Source organism: Populus alba, chromosome 12 (genome assembly GCF_005239225.2).
Source record: "Populus alba chromosome 12, ASM523922v2, whole genome shotgun sequence".
Taxonomy (NCBI): domain Eukaryota; kingdom Viridiplantae; phylum Streptophyta; class Magnoliopsida; order Malpighiales; family Salicaceae; genus Populus; species Populus alba.
Genome location: NC_133295.1, coordinates 6,214,566 through 6,239,732, shown reverse-complemented (window position 1 = coordinate 6,239,732; position 25,167 = coordinate 6,214,566). Strand labels below are relative to the sequence as shown.

General features: G+C 32.1%; 1 protein-coding gene across 2 annotated transcripts; it reads left to right on the top strand.

Annotated features, from left to right (window-relative positions):
• Positions 1 to 10,666: 10,666 nt before the first annotated feature.
• On the top strand, positions 10,667 to 22,895 carry LOC118030221 (villin-4). Of its 2 annotated transcripts, XM_073403591.1 has the most exons (25): positions 10,667 to 11,057; positions 12,435 to 12,552; positions 13,187 to 13,309; positions 13,543 to 13,642; positions 14,385 to 14,453; positions 14,544 to 14,780; positions 14,872 to 15,049; positions 15,139 to 15,271; positions 15,776 to 15,938; positions 16,036 to 16,183; positions 16,330 to 16,430; positions 17,031 to 17,186; positions 18,189 to 18,257; positions 18,356 to 18,424; positions 18,537 to 18,674; positions 19,348 to 19,476; positions 19,780 to 19,927; positions 20,051 to 20,061; positions 20,302 to 20,442; positions 20,694 to 20,819; positions 20,905 to 20,970; positions 21,483 to 21,810; positions 21,907 to 22,109; positions 22,195 to 22,360; positions 22,476 to 22,895. In XM_073403591.1, exons 3-24 carry the CDS (start codon positions 13,254 to 13,256, stop codon positions 22,306 to 22,308), a joined length of 2,883 nt encoding a protein of 960 aa, XP_073259692.1. In that variant the 5' UTR covers positions 10,667 to 11,057; positions 12,435 to 12,552; positions 13,187 to 13,253; the 3' UTR covers positions 22,309 to 22,360; positions 22,476 to 22,895. The 2 variants fall into 2 exon arrangements, with proteins under 2 accessions (XP_073259692.1, XP_034890125.1); XM_035034234.2 differs by lacking the exon at positions 12,435 to 12,552 and having other exon boundaries at positions 10,668 to 11,057.
• Positions 22,896 to 25,167: the final 2,272 nt, after the last annotated feature.

The following is a 25,167-nucleotide window of genomic DNA, read 5'->3' as shown; positions in this document are numbered from 1 at the left end:
TGGTAAGTGCCTCCTTTTATAGGCCAAAATATGGAACTATTGATTTGTTGACTAATTGATGAGTGGGTGGCCACATCTTGACTTGGTGACAATCCTTATCTTCTTGTCTGAACAAGACGTCATTGCTAACATCATAATTTTCCCATAATCCTCAAGAATATTCTAGGAAATTGTCTCAGCTTTCCAACAAAAAAAAGATGAAGTCATTTGGACTTCTAGAACTCAAGATATGGGCTGAACACTAAATAGTGTCTGGGTTGCAGGACAGCTTCAGACTTCTTCGTTGTTCCTTCAGTTTGGACTTCAAAATGGACTTTTTAAATCTTGGGCTCCCATGAAAGTTGTAGGCCTTTTTCTTACCTTTCCATCCATATAAAATGGACCTAAATCCGAGATCTAGAGCTCCAGATATGATCCAATTACCGAGTAATATTCCGGTTTGGACTGCAACAACATCTCTTTTCTAAGTTTGGCCATCTCTTTGTCCTTTCACTTTCAATACTTAGACTCATCAATCAATTCTTTTATTTATGTGATAGGCCTGCATTTAAGATGACCATTTACTATAAATTAAGGTATCTTATAGTATCAAACTTGTTATTATGAAACATGCTTTAGTTAAGCAGTTATTGATACTTCAAGTGCAAAATGATGATATAAAACCTTGATAAACATGCACTTTTAAGTACTAATCAGGATGCAATCTATTAGGGATGCAGTCTTGCAGAGAAGAAAAAGGGAGACACTGTAATTACTAATTACCTTGATGAAGAATTAATTGGCAGCAGCTTTGCTTTAACTTTTATGCTTTATATTATTAGGTTAGGGATGCAGTCTATTAGAGATGCAGTCTTGCAGAGAAGAAAAAGGGAGACACGGTAAAGAAAAGGAATAAAATTAAAAAGCTTAGTTGGCCTTTTACATAGAGATACGGAAATACAACATTAAAATCAAAATATAACTAATAAAATAATAATTTAATATTAATAAGTCTATTATTTATTATATTAAAAAAAAAAAAAGTTTTGCAGGGGCCCGGGCCTCTGCTAGCCTCCCTTGGGTTCTGCCACTGCATGAAACGAAGGATACTCAGTATATATAAATAAATCAATAAACTACCTTGATTATATGATAATGTAGTGTTTTTAACACTTGTAAACCTCATTTTTTTAGAAATTGCAATAGGCTACTTGTAATTTATATATTAATTCCACCTAACACCTCACATTTTTTTTCCTCACATCACACTTTTTTCTCTCCATTTTAAAAAAAATGTCAAGCTTTATTACAAAATTATCATTAATGGTATGCAAAATGATATTTCATGATCAATTCACTCTAATGTGCGTAACATGCAATTTTTATTTATTTTTCATGAATTTTAATGAAAATGATACAAGGGTCATTCAATTCACTAATTTATTCTGTTATAATTCAATTTTTAACCCTTTTTAAATATCATAAAAAAACACAAAAAATTTATTTTCAATCAAAAAATGAAAATAAAAAACATTTCAATATATATATATATATATATATATATATATATATCCAAAAATGAAAACTAAAGAAAAACAAATGTAATTTGGCATGAAATTGATAGAAAAAATTGAAAAAATGTTTGAAATCAGCTAAATAAAAATAAAATAAAAAAGTCAACGATAGAATTGGAAAAAGTAGAAAACATTGAGGGACCGTGTTTAATGCAAAAAAATTATATTTATATCAATTATTCTATGTTATTAGGGCATATATAAAAAAAACTGGGAAGGCACTATCCGTGGGAAATTTATTTTAGATAAACAAATTAGGAGTGAATAATAAATTAATCTCAAATGTAATTTTTTTGTAATTTTGGTTTTTATTTTAATTGATGTATTTTTTAATATGTGTTTTTTTAAATAATTTCTTAATTCATGTTCCAATTAATATCCCTAGTACAAATTAACTTTATTTTTTAAAATAAAAAAATATTTATTTCTAGATAATATTTCTAATATATGCAACCTTGTATAATATTTTTTTTCCTTTTATTTTATTAAATCAGTTTCTTGTGTGCTTATTTTATTTTTTTTTATTTAATAAAAAATAATTTTATTTGATAAATTCAGTAAATATAACCTGGTTAATATCACATGTTGTGGATCAAATATCTTGATCTACATATATCTTTTAGAGTTTGTTTTTCATTTTCTCTTTTATTTATAGTTGTTGATTTTATTTATTTATTTACATAAATAATTATCAATTTATTTAATTATATACTTGCACAAGTTTTATTGTTTACATTTAGAATTGTTTTATGTAAAAAAACATAAAAAAAACCTATATATTCATTTTTTTTTTAGATAGAAAAGTCTATAAAGTGCAAATTAAATAGCTAGTTAATTCCATTACAAGTCTTATGGAAGTTACTTCAAACATTTAACGGGATTATATTATTAAAAAAAAAAAGGGGGGGATTGGTATTGATTTTAAGAGCAAATCTTATTAAAAGTTGCACGGTGACGTTATTATCCGCACATCATGATTTTCAACCGTACCCCCCCCCCCAAAAAAAAAAAAAAAAAAAAAAAAAAAAACAAGGGTGCAAAAATAAGATAGTTTTTTGCAACATAAACATCAAATCAACTTGAAAAAAAAAAAAAAAAAACTTGTTAGTTACAATTTTTTAAAAAACAAAATACTAAAAGGCATTAGTAAAATTTTACTGTAATACTAGATTTATTATATCATAGATTGAAACAATGTAATAATATTTTTTTAATTCTAAAAAAACTTGCTATTAGAGAGTTTTTTTTTTTTACGGGATCTATTAGATATTAATAGATTTATTTTGAATAAATTTTTCTATATATATTTTTAAACAAAATTAAATGATTTTATTATTGTTAAAAACAAAATTATTAAAACTAAGGCTCCAGGTGTTTCAGTCTTTTCTTTCTTTTTTGCTAGCAAAGTGAAATGACTATATTACCCTTAAAAGCATAAAAATTAAGTCAAACATCTAGGGGTTTCGTTGTAATTTCATCATGGCCTTTTAGTTATAAGCAATGTGAATAGGGGAGCAAATTAGTTTTTAACAAATATAAAAATAATTAAAAAATAAAAAATAAAAAGTGGCTAACGCGTGCAACGCACCAGTTAAAGATTAGAAGGCACATGTCCTTTTTAGGTTGTGTGTGTGGCACCTTCTAATAAGCAAACATCACCTTCTATGATAGGATCATAAGCGTCACGCCGTCCTTTTTATGGTGACCAGGTAGGTGTACATGGTTGAGCTAAGTAATTAGGCTCTGGTGGGCCTTTTCTTTTCTTTTCTTCCCTTTTTTCTCGTTCCCCGCCATTAATTTTACGTAATCCCTTCCAAAAATAAATGTGTACTCTAGTTTAAATTTATATCAATTTAAGTCATTATTATTTTGATTGCTATTTCTTTTCTTTCAATGCTTTTTTAAGTTGTTTTTTTTTTCAATTTCATCCCTAAACATTTTATTTCATATAGTTTTTATCTAGTTTGGTCCTCAATCTTTTTATTAATTTTTTTAATTTTTTATACTTTTCTTGATTTTTTTTTAATTTCATCATTCAAAATTTTATTTCATTTAATTTTTATATTTAATTTGATCCTCATTCTTTTGATTACTATTTTACTTGATTTATTTTATTTTTCAATTTATAGCCTCATTGTTTCTTTCATTTACTTTTTATACTAGATTTGTCTTCATTGTTTTTATTGATATTTATTTTATTTTTTTATGATTAAAAATTTTTCTTTATGATTTTTTTTTGGGTATTTACTTTGTATGGTGTAATGCTAGTCTCATGATCTATGTCACTTGGTTTTGAAGATTAGTCTGATTTAACTATAAAGTTTTTTTTAGTTCTATTTTTTAAATTAGTTTTTTTTATTTTATTATTCGACATTAGATTATTGGGACTTGAGTTTCATTTTTTTTTATGAGGTTATCACAATCTCATATTATAGGTCGCGAGTTAGTCGAGTTAACCCGGGTTTACTTAGGTTTTTTTCTCAAAGTGTCATCTTTTGAAATTGTTTTTGTTTTTCATTTTTGTCATTTGGTTTAGGTTATTAGGCCTTGAGCTTCATGATTTTTTTTTCTTTCCTTTCTATGGGGTTGTTCTAATATTTTATCTCGAGTTGCTTGTTAGTCGAGTTAACCAAAGTTGACTCGAGTTTTTTTTTTATATATATTTTTTAAAACTGATTTTCTTTCAATTTCATCATTCGACATAAGGTTACTAGCCTTTGAGTTTCATGATTTTATCTACTTTTCTTTTTGTGAGATTATTTTGATCTTATATCCTAAGTTGTTGAGTAGTCCACATAACCTAAGTTGACTTGAGTCATCATTGTTTTTACTTAATAGTTGACCATCATAGTCTTATTCCATTTATTTTGTATGAAGTTATCATAATCTCAAAAATGTGCCATAAAATTGGCATGCTAACTGATGCGAACTTTAGCGGAATTTAATGAAATTCGCAACCCTAAGATCAATCTAATCCAAGTTTGTTGAGATTTTAATAAGTTTATCATAATGGAAGACTTGCTCCAAGGCAACAGGATTATAAACCAACTTGATCACAACGCCTACACCTGGAGACGAGCAAAGGAAGTATCAATTCACAATAAAAAATGTTCAATTCTTTGACAAGTTGGAAGTTCAATCAAGAACCAAGATTGAGCAACCACAAAGTTGGCTACAATGCTGAAAATATCATCAAAAGTATGCTATAAAATTATTCCTAAAGAGTATTTAAACTCTAAGTCAAAACCCTAGTTTCCCTAAAGGGTCTCACATAAGCCCAATTTAAATCATAATCAACCCAAGCTAAAACTAGCCCAAACTAAATAAAATAAACAAAGTAAACAAGTCTAAGACCCAAATAAAATGTTTCCTCTCAAATAAATAAAGTTTGATAGCCCAACTCATTAAATAAGACAAATTCGTTATTTTGCATTCTGTTTGGCAGCAGCAAAAACCCAACTTAAAACGAATAATTCTTTCTTGTCTTAATGAATTAGAAAGCGTGTCATATACCGTTGGAAAGGTATGGAAGTCTAGGTCCCAAATCAACTAGAATCACATAAAAATTCAATATGTAGCTTTAGTTATGACCCAAAGAGTAAAGAAAGGTTAAACTATACGAATCTAGTCTTCTTCTCCCAATCCTTGTATAATGGTCTTGGTTCCATGAACAAGCCCCTCTTGGACATGAATCAGATTAATTAAGGCTTGCTCTTTATTATTACAAATCTTCTTGAAGTCCACTTTAGCCCATGTATCTTGAAGAAGTTCATTGAAAGCTTCTTTGAACTTCTTAGCTCTAAGCGTAGTAACTAGACCAATTAGATCTCCAGTGGATCCTTTGATGGTTGGATCTCATCTTCTACTTTTCTTTTTGTGGGATTATCTTGATCTTATATCCTATGTTGTTGAGTAGTCCACATGACATGGGTTGACTTGCGTTTCATCATTGTTTTTACTTAATATTTGACCACCATTGTTTTATTTCATTTATTTTGTATGAAGTTATCTGAATCTCAAGAACGGGCCATAAAATTGGCATACTAACTCTAGTCAGGTTTTTTTTTTTTTATCATTTTTTAAAATTGATTTTTTTCCCCAACTTGTCCTTCAACATTTGATTTACTAGTAATTTAACTTTATTTGTTTTTTCATTTCCCTCATTATGAGGTTATCTCATTCATATTCATTTCTTGTTTTGTTATCAAATAAAATCATTGCGACCTTTTCAGAATATTTAGAGGGTGTCTTTTCATAATATTGACAAACATCCATTTTATTATTATAAAAAATAATAATTTCAAAAAACACATTCATAACATTTACGCTTACTTTTCTTGCATTAGAAATTAACTTGGAATCCTACCAATATCATGTTAGTTGAACTTGCTTTCTAGCCAATTAGTTAGTTACATGTGACATTATTATATTCATATAAATACATATTTATTATTAACAAAGGCTTAATTTATCTTTAATATTTATATATTATTAGATTAATAAATCTAATATTTGATTTGAATATAGAGTAAAGTCCATGGGACAAAAACTATTTGTAAAGAAAATTATAAAGTTATTATAATTATGAGATTCTTATTACATTAAATCATTATTCCTAAAATATTTCTAGTCGATGCTCTTTTAAATACTAAACATTTATTAGTCATAAAGACTAGTAAATATTTTTTTTTTCTTTATAAAAGGAAGTAGTTGTTCTTATAAGCTGAGTGACATGACCAAAAGATTAAGGTATAGGAAGACAAAACATATGTCTTCTCCCAAGTATAGGAATGTCAAAGTAATAAATAACCCGACAAGACTAGGGTCGAACCACAGGGAGGTTAACTATAATAATAATAATAATAATAATAATAATAATAATGATGATGATGATGATGATGATGATGATAAGAAGATGAGTAGGAGGAGGACTTTGAGATGTTTGATTAATGTGAGGATTAAACAATGATAAAAACAAATGTCAATGTTAGACGATCCACTAATGGTATTTCAAATAAGTATAATAATATAAACTCTTTTTATTACTCAATTAGAAACAACACACAAAGGAGATTCCAATCGGATGATTTGTTATTAATAGCTCATTATAAATTATTAACATGATTATATTAATTATCTTATTTAAGTAACACCAAACTTTTAAATATTGTTAGGAATTTATGATGCTAACTTATGTTAATAACAAATCAAGTTGCTTTCATAACACAGGTGTAGGTTATACCATACGATTAGGCTACGAAAGTGCCAAGCATTTGTTGTACCAAATGTTATACAACACAAATCTAGATTAACCATTTAACAAGCAAGGTATTAAGAATTAGTAAGATAAAAAGATAAGACATGTTAATATTAAACATTAAGGTCCATGTTGAGTTTACACTATACTTATTCTTACACCATTAGTGTAACCTTTTCACCTTGACATAATAAACTTAGCTAAATATAATAAAGAAGAGAAACATAAATAAACAAGATAAGAATATAAATAAGATACAAGTTAACTAATTAAAGGAAAGGAGATGAAAAGCATAAACAATATATTAATGAAAGCAAAACTTAAGAATTACAAAAAATATAAAGAGAGAGAGAGCAAGAGCAAGTTCTTGATTTGAACAACTAAGCCCTTGTTAAGAATGTTTACTAAGATGCATCTCAAGAGTCATTTTAACAAAAGAAATTCTTTTACTCTGCCATCCTAGTATTATAAAGCAGACCTAAATCCGAGATCTACAACTCCAGATATGACCCGATTACCGAATAGTGTTCTAATTTGGACTGCACCAACATCTCTTTTCTAAGTTTGGTCTTTTTATCCTTTCAATTTCAATACTTAAACTCATCAATCAATCCTTTCATTTATGTGATAGGCCTGCATTTAAGATGAACATTTACCATAAATTAAAAGTATCTTATATTATTAGATATGTTATTATAAAACATGCTTTAGTTAAGGAGTTATTGATACTTCAAGTACAAAATGATGATATAAAATCTTGATAAAAATTTACTTTTAAGTACTAATCAACCTCTTTTAACATTTCTTAAGGTTATTACCCCTCCTATAAGAGCAATCCCGCTTGAAAGATCTCTTTGGTTGACTCTCTTTATAGAAATAATGAGGCCTATATTGTAGCACATTTGCATCTTCCACCTATATATGGTTCTTCATAGTTTGCTTTAATTTCAACAAACTTCTATTTGGTAGAGCATACAACTTTTTTCATAAAGCTCTTCTTTTACCCTATTTATCAAGGCCTCAAAAGCCATTAGCTTGATTAATTCCTTAACCTTGATCATTTTCTTATTAAACCTCTTCAGATATACTCATGTGGATTCATCATCTGCTTGAGTAACCCTAAAGAGTTTTATGGAACTTTTTTAGTTGGGATGCTTGTGCTAAACCATGCAACCAATTGGTGTAATTCACCAAAGCTTATAATGGAGCCCAACTTCAAATTATTATACCATGCATATAATACCATACACATACTAACCCTTTGAAGTTTATAGGGAGGATCTTTCACATGACATTGTTGTCCTGGATGATCAATTCTAGGATTCTCTGTATATTTTGTGTATGTTTTTTTGTTTGGGTTCGCAAGACTGACCATAGTTGTCTAAAGTCATCTTGGTGGAAATATAGTCATTGGGAGTACAAATACACAACATTTATCTTGATAAGAGAGAATCTCATATCTAATAAAGAATGTAGACATCTTCATGTGCATGCTCCCTTTGCAGTTGCTTTCCTACTTCTCTGTTTATAGGGTTTTGGGGAGTTTAAGGTTTTTGGCGTGGAATGGCAAGATTGATGGCTAGCTTCCATCCCGTAACGGCTAGATGAGCATCAATAATACTTGTTATATGCATAAGCATTATGCCGACGTGAACGCCCTTTAATCATGCTTAGCGATCATTAAAGATGAAAGCCTTCTACCACAAACCTTTTAACTAGTGCAATTGTTTGCGGGTTCTTGGTGTAGTCTACACTTATAAGGCTATAAAAAGAGTGTTGTTATAGGTGCTAAGACTTATTGAGGTGGCAAAACCTAATTTTGCCTCTAAGTTGCCAACACAACCTATGTGAAGAGTTGTATTTGGTTGATAAACTATTGAAAGTTTGGTTGGACAGAAGTGCCCACTATGGCAAGAAGGTCTGCCATACATCTTATTTTAAGAGTGTTTTGATTATTTGTTATTAATGGTTATTAGAGATAATGAAAAACTAGTACTGGTAGAACAATTGATGGCTTTTTAATCAGATTCTTATAAACGATACCAATTGATGATGTTCCAAAATCCAAAGTGTTTAGGAATAATATTTTTAGTGATTAGATTATGGATTAATCATAGGTTCTATCAAGATAATATATTCTCCATTATTTATGGAACTTGTAGCTTATTGTAGAAAGCCTATAACATGCAAAACAGTCTCATTTGGTGGGATTTAAGGACCCTTAGATGACAAAGTTAGTGGCCTTTAAGTAAATAGTTACAGTAAATAAGAGAAAGAACATTTATTTTTAAGAAAAAAAGTGTTTGTTCTTCATTTTGATATGATAAATACTTTGAAATTAAGAAGATATTTTTATTGAGAACAAAGAATGTGAACCCTTTAACCTATGTGATTCTAGGGGTATTTATACTTTTAGAACCTTGTAGAAAAGATACTTCTTAAGGGTTTATGAGGTCTTTATACCCTTATAATATTCATTAGGGATAAATATATTTGAGATTAACATTAATATGTGATGAGATATCCCTGACATTAATTTTAATAGGGGATAAGATACGTATATTCCTGACATTGACATTAACATTATATGTTAAAAGTTAAAAGAATAAACAAATGGAGTCTTATGGCTTAACATTAAGCCTATAATAATCTTTAGCCCTTTTTGCTTGATACACTGCCAAGCCCATGGTCAATGGATATGGCAATGAGCCATATTCCTATTCACTTGAGCTTGATATAGTACCCAACTCAAGGGTAATGGATCTGATAGATTGCAAGACCTAAACCTCTTTGAACTTGGTACGCAGACAGGCCTAAAAATACTAAATCTAGTAGTTCATATACTCTATACCCATGTGGGCTATACCAAGCCCAATGATGAAAGGTATCTATAACATGACAAATAAAAGTGTCACGTAACGATACCTAAGATAGGGAGAGCACAAAACGAAGAAAGGAAGAAGAGATGTGGGGTAGTCCTTCCCTGGAATCAAACCCCACCTTTTACCTTTATAGCAAATAAAAGAGCAAATACGGGGATAACTTTAGATCGGTCCCCATCATATAACTATTTTCTTAATTAGTTTCCTAATCTATATTCTTATCTAGTTGAGTATCCAATATATTCAGAAATCATGAATTAGATCCTTCCATAAACAAATATGCCCAACCTTTCTCTCAATTAGCTCCTCAACCTGGAACAGTGCTAGCCACATTTGTTGAACACAAGGATCCAATTGACTAAAAATATAGTTCCATGACCTAATTGAAAAGTAGCTATATGATGGGCGGCGACCGACCCCTCTCGCCCTGTCGTCACAAAGCAGAAGTCAGCCCTCTCCATGGCCACCTAGTCACTCTCGGGCCATCTCTTTTCTTTTCCTCATTTTTCTATTATAAGTAGCATTTTTTTTTTAATTCTGTTTGCAGAAAGAAATCTACCTGTTAAAGAGATGGATGAACTAACAAAGGTGCTTTCCCTTCTAAAAATATTTGTATATCACAAGAATATAATAGATTCTCACATCGACAACAAACACAGTAAATTCTACCTCTGGCATGCAGATTAACAAAAAAAAATCACCGCAACCCTAACTTAACTTAGATTGAGGTCATGGTGTTCTTGTTAACATGTTGTAACTGTTCTTTCTTTATTTACTAGATTTGATGAAGTCATAAAGGCACAGTAACCTTTTCTTTTTTATATTTAATTTTTATCGGTTTAATTTACTTTCAATTGAACCCTTAAAAATACAGCAACCAATGCATGTTTATATCACAAAAACAGCAATGGACAATGAAACCCAGATTTCAAATATTTATAATAAAATCCTTTTCTTCTCCAAAATTTTCAATAGTATTTGGTGTTAGAATCTTGACCAGATATTTTAATTAATTAAAATAGGAAAATGCAAAAATAAGTAGAAAGAAAGAGTTCATGTGTTCTCGTGGGGTGGCTTTTGTTGCCGTTAGTGATAAGCACGCCTGGCAACTCATCATTCCCTCCAACTCCCCTTCTCTCTCTCCCATTCCCTATTCTTCCTCTTCCTCTTCTCTTTAGGCCCCCACCTCTCTCTCTCTCTCCCCCCCCCATTTTTTTAAGCCTGTCCAGCTTTTCTCTCCTCTTCTCTCTGTCTTGGCAGCTAAAACAAGAAAAATTAAAAACAAATTCTAATCTTCTCTTAATTTTTGTGATTAGATTGGATCTGGGGTTGGTTGTTTATTGGATTATCAGCTTCATACACCAGGTATTTTCATGTCACGATTGTGAATTTCCCATTTTTTTCAGCATCTGTGTTTCTTAATTATCATCCCTTTTACTGAATCCATTAAAGTAGACCACAATTTTGTTCGTATTGAAAGCAGCAAGATTTTGTTGTCTACAGTTTTTTTTTTTTTTTGGGTGCTCTGGGTTTGATCTGGTGTTTTTAGATTGGTCCTTTTATTGATCTTGGTTACGTTAGCTTATGTTGGCAATGGTAGGCTGCTTGATCCAGCTAAAATTGCATCTTTTGATGTGTGGTTTAGTAAAATATTGTTTGTTTTTGACTTTCGATATTTTGGAAGGTTTATTTTGTTGGATTTTCAATGTAGGTTTGGTTAGTATTTCGTTTTCTAATGTTTTGTTATAGTGTTTCTCGTCAAATTCTTCTCTTCTATGAGTAGTTTTGCTTTGATCATTGGTTGGTGTGCCAAATGTTTTCTAGTTGTGATTCCAAGTTTTGACTCACATATTATCCGGGTTTATTGATTTCATATTATGGCAATGTCTTGGTTTTTGTGTCATTTTTATAATATTATTTTGTCTGGGATTTTGCCATTTATTGGTTAGTTGCCTACTTAATACCACCATGCGAGTATAATACCGAAACATTGAACTGTTTGATGTACGGTTCTACTTAGATGGGCAGAAAAGGGTTGGTTTTTGTTTTTGTGTTATAATCTGCTTTTCAAATTATTTTTTACCTAAAAAAGCACTAAATTAATGCTTTTTGGTATTTTTGAATGATTTTTGATGTTTTAATATCAAAAATAAAAAAAAACATTATTTTAATGCATTTTCAATTGAAAAATATTTTTAAAAAGTATTTTATATCACAATACCAAATATGCACTAATATGATTGGCTTGAGTAAATGGGAGATAGAACCAATTGACAGACATACCTTTGAGTTTGAGGCTAATTTCACATTTCAGATAGCCATGCTTTTAGTTGGATTAGTTGTTATGCTGAATGGCATTGGCATGTTGTGTTTTATGAATCTAAAAACAAGTCTAGAATTTATAGCATTGATCTTCCAGTTGCTTGCACCATCTATCCTGCCGAGAATGAAGTTCTTTGGTACTTTTTGGAAGCTAAGAACTTGAGCAAAAAGCAAATGATCGTAGTATATGAGGTGACTAAGGATGCTAGAATGTGATTATGCAGTTTCCTCTAGAGATGTGATTATAGGAACTTAGTTACTGATTATATCTTAGAAATGGGAAAACATGTTGAATTGCTGAAACTGATACTCAATCTGCAAAAGGTATGAGTAAGTACATGTATCTGGAATTTCATAGTTTTTAGTTTCTAAAAATTGAATGACAATATCATCCACCAAAGTTCTTTGTCTGGGATTCAGGAATAGGATACAACAACATGCAATGTGAAAACAAATTTGAGACTGCAAACTTCTGTTGAAACATCAGGGTCAGAAACAGATTTTAAACAGATGCATACATCTGTAGAACATTCTTATGGTAAACTTTGAATTTGGCCATGAAGCATTACAGTTGAAATGGGGCTATTCTTAATTCCAGAATTATTTTAGATGACTTACCTTGGGAAATTTTATACTTCCCGAGCTTCTGCCATTGACACACATCCTTGAAGGCATGTGTTTCCACTGTTTAAGAGGTTCCTGCACAGTGTTATTAAACAGTTTCCTGTTAGTGTCCTTTTCCAGAGACAAGTTTTTTGTATCGATGCTCAGTGTTGGAGATGAGATATGCTTAAGCATGCATTGTTGGTATTGAAGGATTCATGCTGAGCAGCTAATCAATCTGGAAATGATTCAGATCTGTCATACATATTAAAATTAAGTCACACAAGCATGTTCAGATTTATTATGATCCTTTACCTATTTTGCATGTTCTTGCTTTAAATTGTACTAATAGGCATGGAGTGTGAATTGTTTTTGACTTTGTTCTATTTTAATTGCGAAGATATTTTGCTTGCCTCACACCAAGAATTTTCTGAGTCCCACCACCTCTCCATTCTATAGAGTATAGAGTCGTTGCCTGAAATTGTTTCATTACTTGTGCCTTTTCAAGTGTTTTGTATCCTTTCTTTTCCATTCCATTAACTAATATAAATGATGCCAATTCATTTCAGGGCAATCCTTTCTCTATATTCAGCCTGAAGTTGTGGCCATCCAAATAATTAAAGAGCAGAAACAAGTATGGCTGTTTCCATGAGAGATTTAGACTCAGCCTTTCAGGGAGCTGGACAAAAGGCGTATCCTTTGTTTGAAAAAATATGAAGCATATTTGAGTTATCTTTGTTGACTTATGAAATTCTTTTTCACGAGTTGCACTTTCTGAAAGTTCTGATTTCCTTTAATGTGGCGTGTATTTTAGTTGCATAGTAACCCAAGGGGTGTGAACTATTACAACCACCTGTGTTAATCTTAGATAGATATAGTTTTCAATTGATCTATCTCTGCAAGACCATTTCCTTGACAAATATAGTGGACTTGAAATATGGCGGATTGAAAACTTTCGTCCTGTTCCTGTGCCGAAGTCCTCTCATGGAAAATTTTTTATGGGGGACTCCTATGTAATTTTGCAGGTTGGTGTTTTGTTTCCTATTCATTGTGCTTCTTGTGTGTGCATCTGCATCTGCATCTGCATATGTTTGTTCTATAAAATGGTTGCAAAAGGAGAAGGGTTCATATGATCATATGATTGGGTAAATTGTTGGTTATCTGATTTTGTTTGGAGCTCTCTCCACTAGCTTTAATAGTGAGAAAGAAGATTAATCAGGTAGAAGTAGGGGGGGGGGTCTCCTAGAGGGTTTATCCATGTGCATTGATGTCCTTTTAATGTGTTTGTACTAATTAGTAAGTTGACTTAGTGAATAGGGAAGAAAGTAGTGAACAAATGATACATTAAGAAGTAATTTTGAGTTAGCAGAAAATAGAATATAGCCTTTGATAGACAGAGAAATGGGGGAAATAAGAATTGGCTGATTAAGGTCTTGCTGAGTATGAATGGGAAGAAGGATTTTATGAAAGACTGTTTCTCCAACATTTGAATCTGAAAAGAGAAAAGCAAAAGAGACTGGCAGGTGTTTTGCTTCTCTTTTGAGTCTTTGCTGTTTGATATCAATCATCCATTCTGTTTTAGAGGATTCACTTATTATTCCTATCGATGCCGTAGACTGTTCTTTTGAGTGAGTGATATAGTTGTTTCTCTCCCTCTCCCTCTCTCTCTGTTTTTATTTTTTGGATCTTCAATGTTCTGTGATATATCAGAGCGAAGCTTTTCATGAATTTGTATTGTATGATGCAATGTTTGTTTTCTCTCCGCAGACAACTGCACTAAAAAGCGGTTCCTTACGTCATGATATTCATTATTGGCTAGGTAAAGATACCTCTCAGGTCAGTCACTGTTTTTCATATTCTAGATGCTTTGCACCAACAGATTTGTGTCCATGATGTTGGTCTTGTGACCACACTCGTTTTAAATAGGATGAAGCAGGTGCTGCTGCCATTAAAACAGTTGAACTAGATGCCGCTCTTGGAGGCCGTGCTGTACAGTATCGTGAAGTACAGGGCCATGAAACAGAGAAGTTCTTATCTTATTTTAAACCATGTATTATACCACAAAAAGGTGGAGTTGCGTCTGGCTTCAAACATCCCGAGGCTGAGGAACACCAGACGTGCTTGTTTGTTTGCACAGGAAAACATGTTGTCCATGTGAACGAGGCAAGTCTGAAATTTGATTTTGTATTTATGAGGAATAATTGTAAATATTATCAACCATTATGTCTCTATATTAAGCTTCAAACTTTGGCAGGTTCCTTTTGCTCGATCCTCACTCAACCATGATGATATTTTTATTCTTGATACGAAGTCAAAAATTTTTCAATTTAATGGTTCCAACTCATCCATTCAAGAGAGAGCTAAAGCTTTAGAAGTGGTCCAGTACATCAAAGATACTTATCATGATGGAAAATGTGAGGTGGCTGCTGTTGGTGAGTGGAGAATTAGACTGGAGACTCTATATTTGATAGTTTAACGGCTATTGCTTGTTGAGTCTTAATTATTTGTCCTTTTCACATAGAGGATGGAAAATTGATGGCTGATGCGGAAACTGGAGAGTTCTGGGGTTTCTTTGGTGGCTTTGCTCCACTTCCAAGAAAAACAGCTAGTGATGAGGATAAGACTGGTGTTTCTCTTTCTACCAAGCTGTTTTGGTAATTTCTTGTTTCGTCTCAAATTTCTTTCCCCAATGACTTGTCTGTGCATCATTTCCTTGAATGGCAGCTTTCTCCTTTTCATCTTCTCTGAAGTGTTTGAGGATTTTCTATGAAAAATAACATAACAGCTAGTGTGAATCACATTTCTTTTCTGCAAAAAAATTTACCAAAACTGTATAATTAGATACTGAAACCTTTCTTTTGGTCTCTTGCGTTAAAAATAAGATTTGGTTAATTACTGATTATTGAACCCAATAGTAATATCTATAGTTTTAACATAATTACTTTATTCTAATTAACATATGTGTTGCCTTCCAAGTTTTGGAAGGGAGAAGAACCTGGTGGGGTCGATTATTTGGAGCTAATGAAAGAGAATTACATGGCAATCAATACCCTATGATTTGATTTTCTCCATTAAGATGGATCTTTAAAGATGTGGTGGATGAACTATCATGTACAATAATGATGTAGTTCTGACAAAAAAAATGTTTTCAATGAAAGTGTTGAGAAGGGGCAGGCAGAACCTGTTGAAACTGATTCTTTGACAAGGGAGTTTCTAGACACCAATAAGTGTTATATTCTAGATTGTGGAGCAGAAGTGTTTGTATGGATGGGGAGAAACACTCCTCTTGATGAAAGGAAAAGTGCCAGTGTAGCAGCAGAAGTAATACTTCATCCCATCTTCTTCAATGCAGAGATTATAAAATGTCTGCAATGATCTAACTTCTCAATTTTCTTTGCTTGTTGATCTTGCTGATCAGGAGTTAGTCCGAGCTGTTGAACGACCAAAATCCCACATTGTTCGTGTAATTGAGGGGTTTGAGACTGTGATGTTTAGATCAAAATTTGAATCATGGCCCCAAACGACTAATGTGACTGTGTCTGAGGATGGTAGAGGCAAAGTTGCAGGTCAGCAGTTGAATTATCTCATAGATCTTATTCTTGTATCTTGTTTTCATTCCTGAAGTAATCTTGATCATCATTAGTTTTAACTACCATTCATTCTTGTCACCATTTTCCAATGCTCATGGATCTTCTTTTCAATGAATCTGCAGCTCTTTTAAGACGCCAGGGGGTTAATGTCAAGGGTCTGTTAAAAACTGCTCCTGCTAAAGAAGAACCTCAACCGTACATTGATGTTACTGGAAATTTGCAGGTGCTGTATGTGTTGTCCTGGTTTGTCAATCTATTAGGTGTGGACTTTGGATTCTAGGACTGGCATGAGACTCATTGTTTATAATTTTATTATTTAAAAGAAAGAAAATCTCATCCTTAGCTGAACATATGAGTTGGAGCTCACATACTGCTTCTCTGGGATCCCTTACCTGCATGCCTTCAGAAGCAGCAGGGTAAAAGATATACGGGATACATGAAAGAGTAGTTTTCCAAAATTAATTTTGGAATGTGTAAATGAAGTAGCGAAACTAGAGGATATATTTTCAGAATATGCAACTTATCTCAAACAAAAAATGCATGAAAAATATAATTTTAAGAGATGCATTTTGTTTGAATTTCAGAATGATTAGAGCTCAAGTCTTTCATATATTGTTTTGTCAGAAAAACAAGGGTTCCAAGTATTTCTGAAATGCTTTTTAAGCATTTTAGATGTGTATGTTTGAATGCAATTCCTCTCCAAAATCAAATTTATGTTCTCTCTTATTCCTCTCAACTAATCATGCTTCATAATACACAATTCATATCCACAGAAAATGCTTTTTGATTAAGTTCTAATTATAGCTCCATTGTGATTGCACAGGTTTGGAGTGTGAATGGCCAGGAGAAGGTTCTCATTCCTGCTGCAGACCAGTCAAAATTTTACAGTGGAGGTTGCTACATTTTTCAGTATTCATATCCAGGAGAAGACAGGGAGGAATATCTTATAGGAACATGGTTTGGGAAGAAGAGTGTTAAGGTGAATTTCAGGCATCCTATACTAACTTGTCCCCCCATTTCATTTTGAGTATGTGGTGCTGTCAGTAATACCTTAGGAACATGTCACAATAGGAGTGGGGCATTCTAGGGTCCACTGTGGAATGCTATTATGGCTTCATTTGTTTTTTTCCATTTCACACATTAAGCTTTGAGATCTCATGCTTATTGGGGAAAGTGAAAGTGTTTGAGCATAAAATATAGCTTGTTTATATGAAATTTTCATGCACAAATACAGCTTGTTCATACTGCTCACCAATGATTCTGTTTAAGCCAGAATATTCCTGGACTTTTTTTAATACAAATAAATCTTTGCATTAATGTGCATAATTAATTGTGGTATTGGAATTGTTGAGACAAACATTGGTAATTCGTAACATCCATATGTGAATCCTTGCATGAGGCTTCATGGCTTTGCTTTCTTGTCTTTTTAACTTCCACCAGCTTAAGAGTTTTTTTTTTTTTTGGCTCCTTTGCTACTTTTAAACTGTTTTTTTCTCAATAACTCTCATTTTGAGTGGTATAGACACTGTTAAAATCTGTTTATCATTATATATTTGCCAATTCAGTAGTCATGCGTCTGCTAAGCTAAATCAGTTGTGGAAATAACTATCAATTTTGGTTCAGAAAAATAAATGATTTCTATTTTTTAATCTCAACAGTTGTTTCTGTTGAATGGAAAATGGTGCATTGTCATATGTTGGAAAATTAACTCTTAAATTTGAATAATGGATGATTACATATGCACACTTTTTTCCTGCGTATAGTATTCTGCTGAAAGCAGGATTGAGTGCTCTGTGCAGGCTGGAACTCATTATTTATGTGCAAAACCCAGATTTTTATATACTTTGGTAAACATGAATTAGAGGCCCTGTCTTGCTTTCTTTGCCATTTCTAGAAGTTCTGTAATGCTACATCTTCTATGCACTGATATATGGTACCTATTAGCTTACCCTCATATAATATATCTCACATTGAAAAATAGGAGGAAAGAGCTTCTGCTATTTCACTGGTGAGCAAGATGGTTGAATCATTAAAGTTTCTACCTGCCCAGGTGGTATTCTTTTTCCTTGAATTATTGTTGTCTTGTAACAAGCAGATTTCTGTACACATTTGGTACCTTTCTGATTCTATTTTGTTATTAATTCTTAGGCTCGAATCTATGAAGGAAATGAACCAATTCAGTTCTTTTCAATCTTCCAGAGCTTCATTGTCTTCAAGGTTTGTGATACACCTGATGAAACTTCAATCAAGAATTTATAGTGAACAATAGTTTAGTTTTTAACTTTTTTTCCAACTTTAAACCAAATCAGCTAATTGTAAACTTTATCAGGGAGGTCATAGCTCTGGATACAAGAATTATATTGAAGAGAATGAACTCGCAGATGAGACATGCAAGGAGGAAGGCATTGCATTATTCAGGGTTCAGGGTTCTGGACCTGATAATATGCAAGCTCTACAAGTTGAACCAGTATGTCATGCCTTTATCATTGTTGCTACAGCTTCTTGTTCAGTGTAATATTGAATGTCTTAATATTTTTAATCTTTACTCTATTTTTATCCTGACTCTTGATTGCCTTTTTTCTTCCCTGACCAATTTATACTTACAGGATACAGATATCCATAATCTTTTGTTCATTGCTTTTGAGTTGTGGAAGTGACCATGAATGTATCAACACATTTCTTGAATTGAATTGCATGACCAGGCTGAGTTGCACAAGTCTTCTCATTAGGAAAAGGGAAATGGAGAAATAAGGAAAAGGATTCAAAATTAATTTTACTTACCAAAATTAGTCTAAAATTCTTTGCTAAATTACTCAATTTTAATAAGACTAGGTTATATTAGAATCTATTTTGTACATTTCAAAGTGAGCAGTTTAAATAACTAGTGTATAAATTTTTTAAACAGGTCCTAGTAATATGGTTTACCAAAAATATTTCCCCTAAATGCCTCTTGGTCTTATTCTTTTTTTTTTTTAATACTTGACATTATTCTAGCCGTGTCACGTACAATTTGGAGTTTGGTCATGAGCTACATGTTGGTTATGGATCTAATTTTTGTCTAGTGTTTAGATTTTCAAGTTCTGTATTGTTGTGTTTATAAGATATTTATTTTTCTTCATCTGTACATTGAATCCAATCAGGTTGCATCATCACTGAATTCCTCCTACTGTTACATATTACATAATGACTCCTCTGTTTTTACATGGTCTGGAAACCTTACTAGTTCAGAGGACCAGGAACTTATCGAAAGGCAGCTGGATTTGATAAAGGTTTGATATTTCTTCCAATTAAGTTCTTTAAGTAAATTAATATAGCGTATCAGATTTCTTCTTGTTTGCTTAACTAATTATCTGGAATGGATAATACAATTACATGGAGATACATCATTTTAATGGGTGAATGTGCTCATCAACTCATCTAAGAATTATTTTTTATCAAATCAGATTCTTGTATTACTTCATTTTTAAAAATTGTATGTTGTATGCATAAAGCTCATTTTTAGTTCTCAGATTATTTTGGTGTAATCTGGCCTCTTTTTAGTCATCTCTTGTTTGCCTGTGAAATTTCTGCAGCCAAATATGCAGTCAAAACCACAAAAGGAAGGTTCAGAAGCTGATCATTTTTGGGATTTGTTAGGAGGAAAATCTGAATATCCCAGTCAAAAACTTGCAAGGGAAGGTGAAAGCGATCCACACCTGTTCTCATGCATATTCTCGAAAGGTAGGGAAAATGACCTTTCTGGTTTTGAGATTTGTTATGCTGCTTTTCATGTATTTTAAAAGTCTAATTCTTTCCCTTTTCTCCCATGGTTTTGTTACTGCAAAAATTCACGCTCATCTGCAGGAAACCTGAAGGTATATTTACTTTCTAGTCAATCGATTCCAGGGCCAAGCAACTCTAGGTGTTATCCAAACTCCTGCTTATTTTAAAGCTGTGATCATCTTTAAAATTCTCATTTTACTTTATGTATTTGTGCTATGGATCTGGAAGGGTAGTCAGTTTTCAGATTTTTTTCTAATGAGTACTTTGTCACAAGACTTTTATGTACTTTAGTTCTGTGCGGTGGCTATTATAACAAGTTCTTGTTATTGCAGGTGTCTGAGATATACAACTTCACCCAGGATGATTTAATGACTGAAGATATTTTCGTCTTGGATTCTCACTCTGAGATCTTTGTCTGGGTGGGACAACAGGTTGACTCCAAGAGCAAACTGCAAGCCTTAACTATTGGAGAGGTATCATCGATTAGATAGTTAGATGCAGTAATTATGCATTACTTTGACAGTTGAAGCTTGCACTTTTTTCAAGTTTTTGGTCTGATGGTCATTCTTGACTGCCACTCAACCAGTTAAATCATTTATAGCTCTAAAACTAAATTAAGTGTGACTTGGCTTGAGCCTTGGTTAGGTTGTCATGCAACCAGTTTACAATAATTTACTGCTCATATCAGCTATGTTTTAATTTCGTTTTTTTTCACTTTCTACAGAAATTTCTTGAGCATGATTTTCTGTTAGAGAAGTTATCTAGTGAAACTCCAATATATATTGTTATGGAAGGGAGTGAGCCACCATTCTTCACACGTTTCTTCACATGGGACTCTGCAAAATCTTTAGTAAGTTAAATTACAATTCTTCTTAAGCAATCATCATATATTTTAAGTTTCTGTGTGAGATCTTAGAGCTTTCATTTGGATGCAGATGCATGGAAACTCATTCCAAAGGAAACTTGCGATTGTAAAAAATGGGGGTACTACACTTTTAGATGTAAGATACTTGCTGTTCTGTTATACTGTGAACAAATATCTCAGAATATCGTGTAGTTAGTTTTCCTAGTTGCAGATTTGCTTCATGCATCTTTAATCTATATTGGTAGGATGTTCATCTTTCTTCACATCTTTGATCTTTTCAAGAATCTCATTTCTTTGATCTCAAACATGGATCTCTTGTTGTTTAAAGCAATAGTATGTTGGTAATCTTAAATTCTTACTGTTGTTGATCTGGAAACTTACTATTTTGATTTTAATTGATATATATATATATATATATATATGAAAACAAAAGACAACCAATGAATGAGAAAAGAAAAGGATAGCTGTGAAATTTCTGAAGAGCTCATAAATTCTACCTTCTGAGCCTATCAAATTTGCAATATCTTGTGATTCTTCGTTGAATCCAACAGTCTGTTGATATGCTTTCTGATTTTAGTTCCCATATATTGTTGTTACCACCATTCAATTTAGATTTGGTTTCTGATTACATGTACTATGTGTTCTTAGAAACCCAAACGCAGAACACCTGTATCACATGGAGGCAGGTCCAGTGTACCTGACAAATCACAGCGTTCCAGAAGCATGTCTTTCAGCCCTGACAGAGTTCGTGTGAGGGGAAGGTCTCCAGCTTTTAGCGCTCTAGCTGCTAACTTTGAGAACCCTAGTGCTAGAAACCTTTCAACTCCACCACCAGTTGTTAGAAAGGTATATCCAAAGTCTGTGAGCCCTGATTCAGCAAAACTGGCTTCCAATTCTTCAGCTATTGCAGCACTTACTGCAAGTTTTGAACAACCACCACCAGCACGGCATGTTATTATGCCTCGGTCTGTCAAAGGTATGTATCTTTGAGCTTCTTGTAAGCTATTTTCTGCTGAATCTCAAATCTGTAATTGGTACATAATTTTGATATTGCTACTTGCAATGTCTGAAGTGAGCACTGAGGCACCAAAATTGACACCTGAGTCAAACTCCAAAGAGAACTCTATGAGCAGCAGAATAGAATCCCTAACCATACAGGAGGATGTGAAAGAAGATGAAGCTGAAGATGAGGAAGGTCTCCCAATTTATCCATATGAACGCCTTAAAGTTAACTCGTCAGATCCTGCAACTGAAATTGATGTGACCAAGCGAGAGGTAAAATATGAACAGTTGATGATACTTGTTCTTAAGCTTTCGTTATTGACTTTGTTCTGAGATAGTTCTGTTCAATTGCATGCAGACTTACCTGTCAGCAGTTGAGTTTAGGGAGAAATTTGGGATGGCAAAATATGCCTTCTATAAGTTGCCCAAATGGAAGCAGAATAAGCTTAAAATGGCCCTTCAACTGTTTTGAGTCTCCCTCCTACCTCAGCTTTTCCTTCAGCTCCCTGCTGTTGAGATTGCAGGTGGAAAAGGCTTGCTTGTGAATCTGTGAAATTTCTTCCTGTGCAAAAGTTATATGGGATCGTCAATTAGTTCTATTAATATTCTAAATGCCACACTTTTTGTTTCTTGCTGCAGTGGACGAACTTGGTTTCTCAGAATTTAGAAGGGACAGGCATCAGTGCATTTTTAGCTGCTTCTGCCCCCAGGAAGCTTGTTTTCTCGATTGATTAAACAAAACCAGAGATTTTTCCCGTTTCCCCTTCTGCCCCCCCCCCCCCCCCCTGGTGGTTTGAATGTCTAGTTTATATTTACTTTTTTCCTTTATTTTTTGGGTTGAGTTAGCTCGACGGTATTCTTTTATGGCCACAGGTTGATTGAGAGCTTGAATTTTTGTTTTTCATTTTCGGATTAAATCAAATTGTTTTCATTAGAGAGTAGGGGCTTGAGAATGAAGAAAAATAGGTGCATTGTACAACTGAGGATGTGAGTGTGTACAGCAGTGTAAAACCAGTCAAGTAGTCATCTATTTTCAATAAAAGTGTGTTCTTTTTAGTCTCTTTTTTTTTTTTTTTTTTTTTTTTTTTTGTGCTGAGTTCCTTGTGAGCTCTTTTTCACCATGTCTGGATGTTCTCTTCAATGTCTCATGTTTTGTCCTTGAGATATGGGTTTGGACTTGGCATTATCCGGGAGATGGAAACTTAAGGACACCACCTAATTGTAATACTAAAAACAATATAATATAATATACTATTAATCATCCTGATAAAATAAAGTAAAATTGTGAAAGATGGCTTTATTTCAAATATTATTTAATATATATATATATATTAAAGATCAATTCCTGGATGGTATATTATATAATTGGCTATTTGTTAAGAATTAAGTAAATTTATTTTCTTAACCTTCACTTTCTTTTTTTATGATAAAATTTATTCTAAACGACTATAGAAATTTACATATGCATTAATAGAGATCATATAAAATGTTTGATTATTATAAGAAAATCACTAAATTAACCCCGGTAGAGCTTGTAATAATAATATATAGATTTTTTTTAGCAATCATATACTCTACATTATACATGATTTGTAATTGAAAATCAAAGAAATTGTAGCGGGATATTAAATAAATAAAATAAAAACCTAAAGAAGGAGGAGAGGCTATCTAAGAGACATTTTACTATATACTGGACTAATGAAATGACTCAATTGCTCCTGAAAAAACTTTTTACTAGGAATTTGAGGTAAGATTATTTTTTGACTATGACACAAATATCTTTTATAGATTGTATGTTATTAAATTAGTCATTTAGTTTTTTTTTATTGCATAATAAAATTACTAATTTAACTGTAGAATAAAAAATATAATACCTATTACTAACAAATGCTTTGATCTTTTTTCAAAATAATATAATTAATTTGATGCTTTTAAAAACAAAATCAACATTACTTTCACAAGGGCTTTTTTTTTTAATCATTTTACATTGGTTTTATTATGTATTTGAAGATTATATTTTGGCATGTGGATGGCCCATGCGTTGTTCAGATAAGCGTGCAGGCTGTTTGGTCACCAAATATTATTTTTTGCAACGACGCTTCAAAGCATAGTTTTTAGATCCGGCTCAGTCCAAGGTCCAGGTTTCAGATTTTGATCGGGTTACCAGGTTGCTCGGGTCAATTTTTTTTAAAAAAATCAAAACAACATCGTTTTAGTAAAAAAAAAAAAAAAAAGTCAACGGGTTGTAAAAGGGTTTTTGACAGGGTCTTGTTGGGTCAATCAGGTCGCTGGGTCACACTGGGTTTTTTCATCTCCTATTTTTTCTTCAACCCGGCCTGGTTCAGCCCTGGGCCAGGTTTCAAAACTATGCTTCAAAAGCCTCAACACTCTTGATGTGAAAGAGTGGCGCGTGGAGCAAATACGCTTGATGTTAACAACCATTTGTTTTTCTCTCTCCACCTTAAATTCATCACAAACCCCTTCAAAAATTAAGACTAACCCTTGTAACTTATTTTCCCTTCCCATTTAGTTGTTGTCTTTTGATAACTATTTTTAAAATTTTGAATAATCTATAATTTTTTTTTTCAATCTCCTATCATTTTTTTAATCTATAAACAATTTATCAAATTACAAATATTTTTTTTCAATTTCACCCCATATGATTTTTTAACCTTTCAAATTTGATTCCCATTTTTTTTATTGCTATTTGTTTTGTTTGGGATCATTTTTAATAATTTTTTACAATTTCATCCTCCTTGGGTTTTTTTTTTTCTTATCAAATTTTACCTATATTCCTTTTGTTGCTATCCTTTTTGCTCTTGCAAATCTCTTTGATTAATATATTTTTCCTGATTTTATTATTCAAAATTAAATTGGAAGGGAATTAGAGAGTTTTAGGATTTAATTCGAGTCTAGGATTTCATGGCTGGAGAGTTTTAGAGATTAAACCATGTTTAAAAAGTTCGTCCAAGTTTACTTGGTTTTTCTTTTCCTTTTTCTTAATTTGATGTTTTCTTCTCTCTCTTTTTTTTTTTCATTTTAAAAATTTTTCTTTGTTATTTGTTTACGGTTTGACATATAAGGGGTTAGCCCTGGGTTTATAACCAGAATCATCAGCTTTAAAGGTCAATATAAGTTGACTTTTATTTTTTGTTTTTTTAAATTGATTTATTTCAATTTCAATTTTATCCTTCAAACTTTTTCTTATACTTTTCTTTTTGAGATTACCTAGTCTTATGCCCATGGTCACAAAGTTTGCGAATTTACCAAGTTTAACATGGCTTTTTATTGTTTTTTATATTATTTTTTAATATTTTCACCATTTAATATT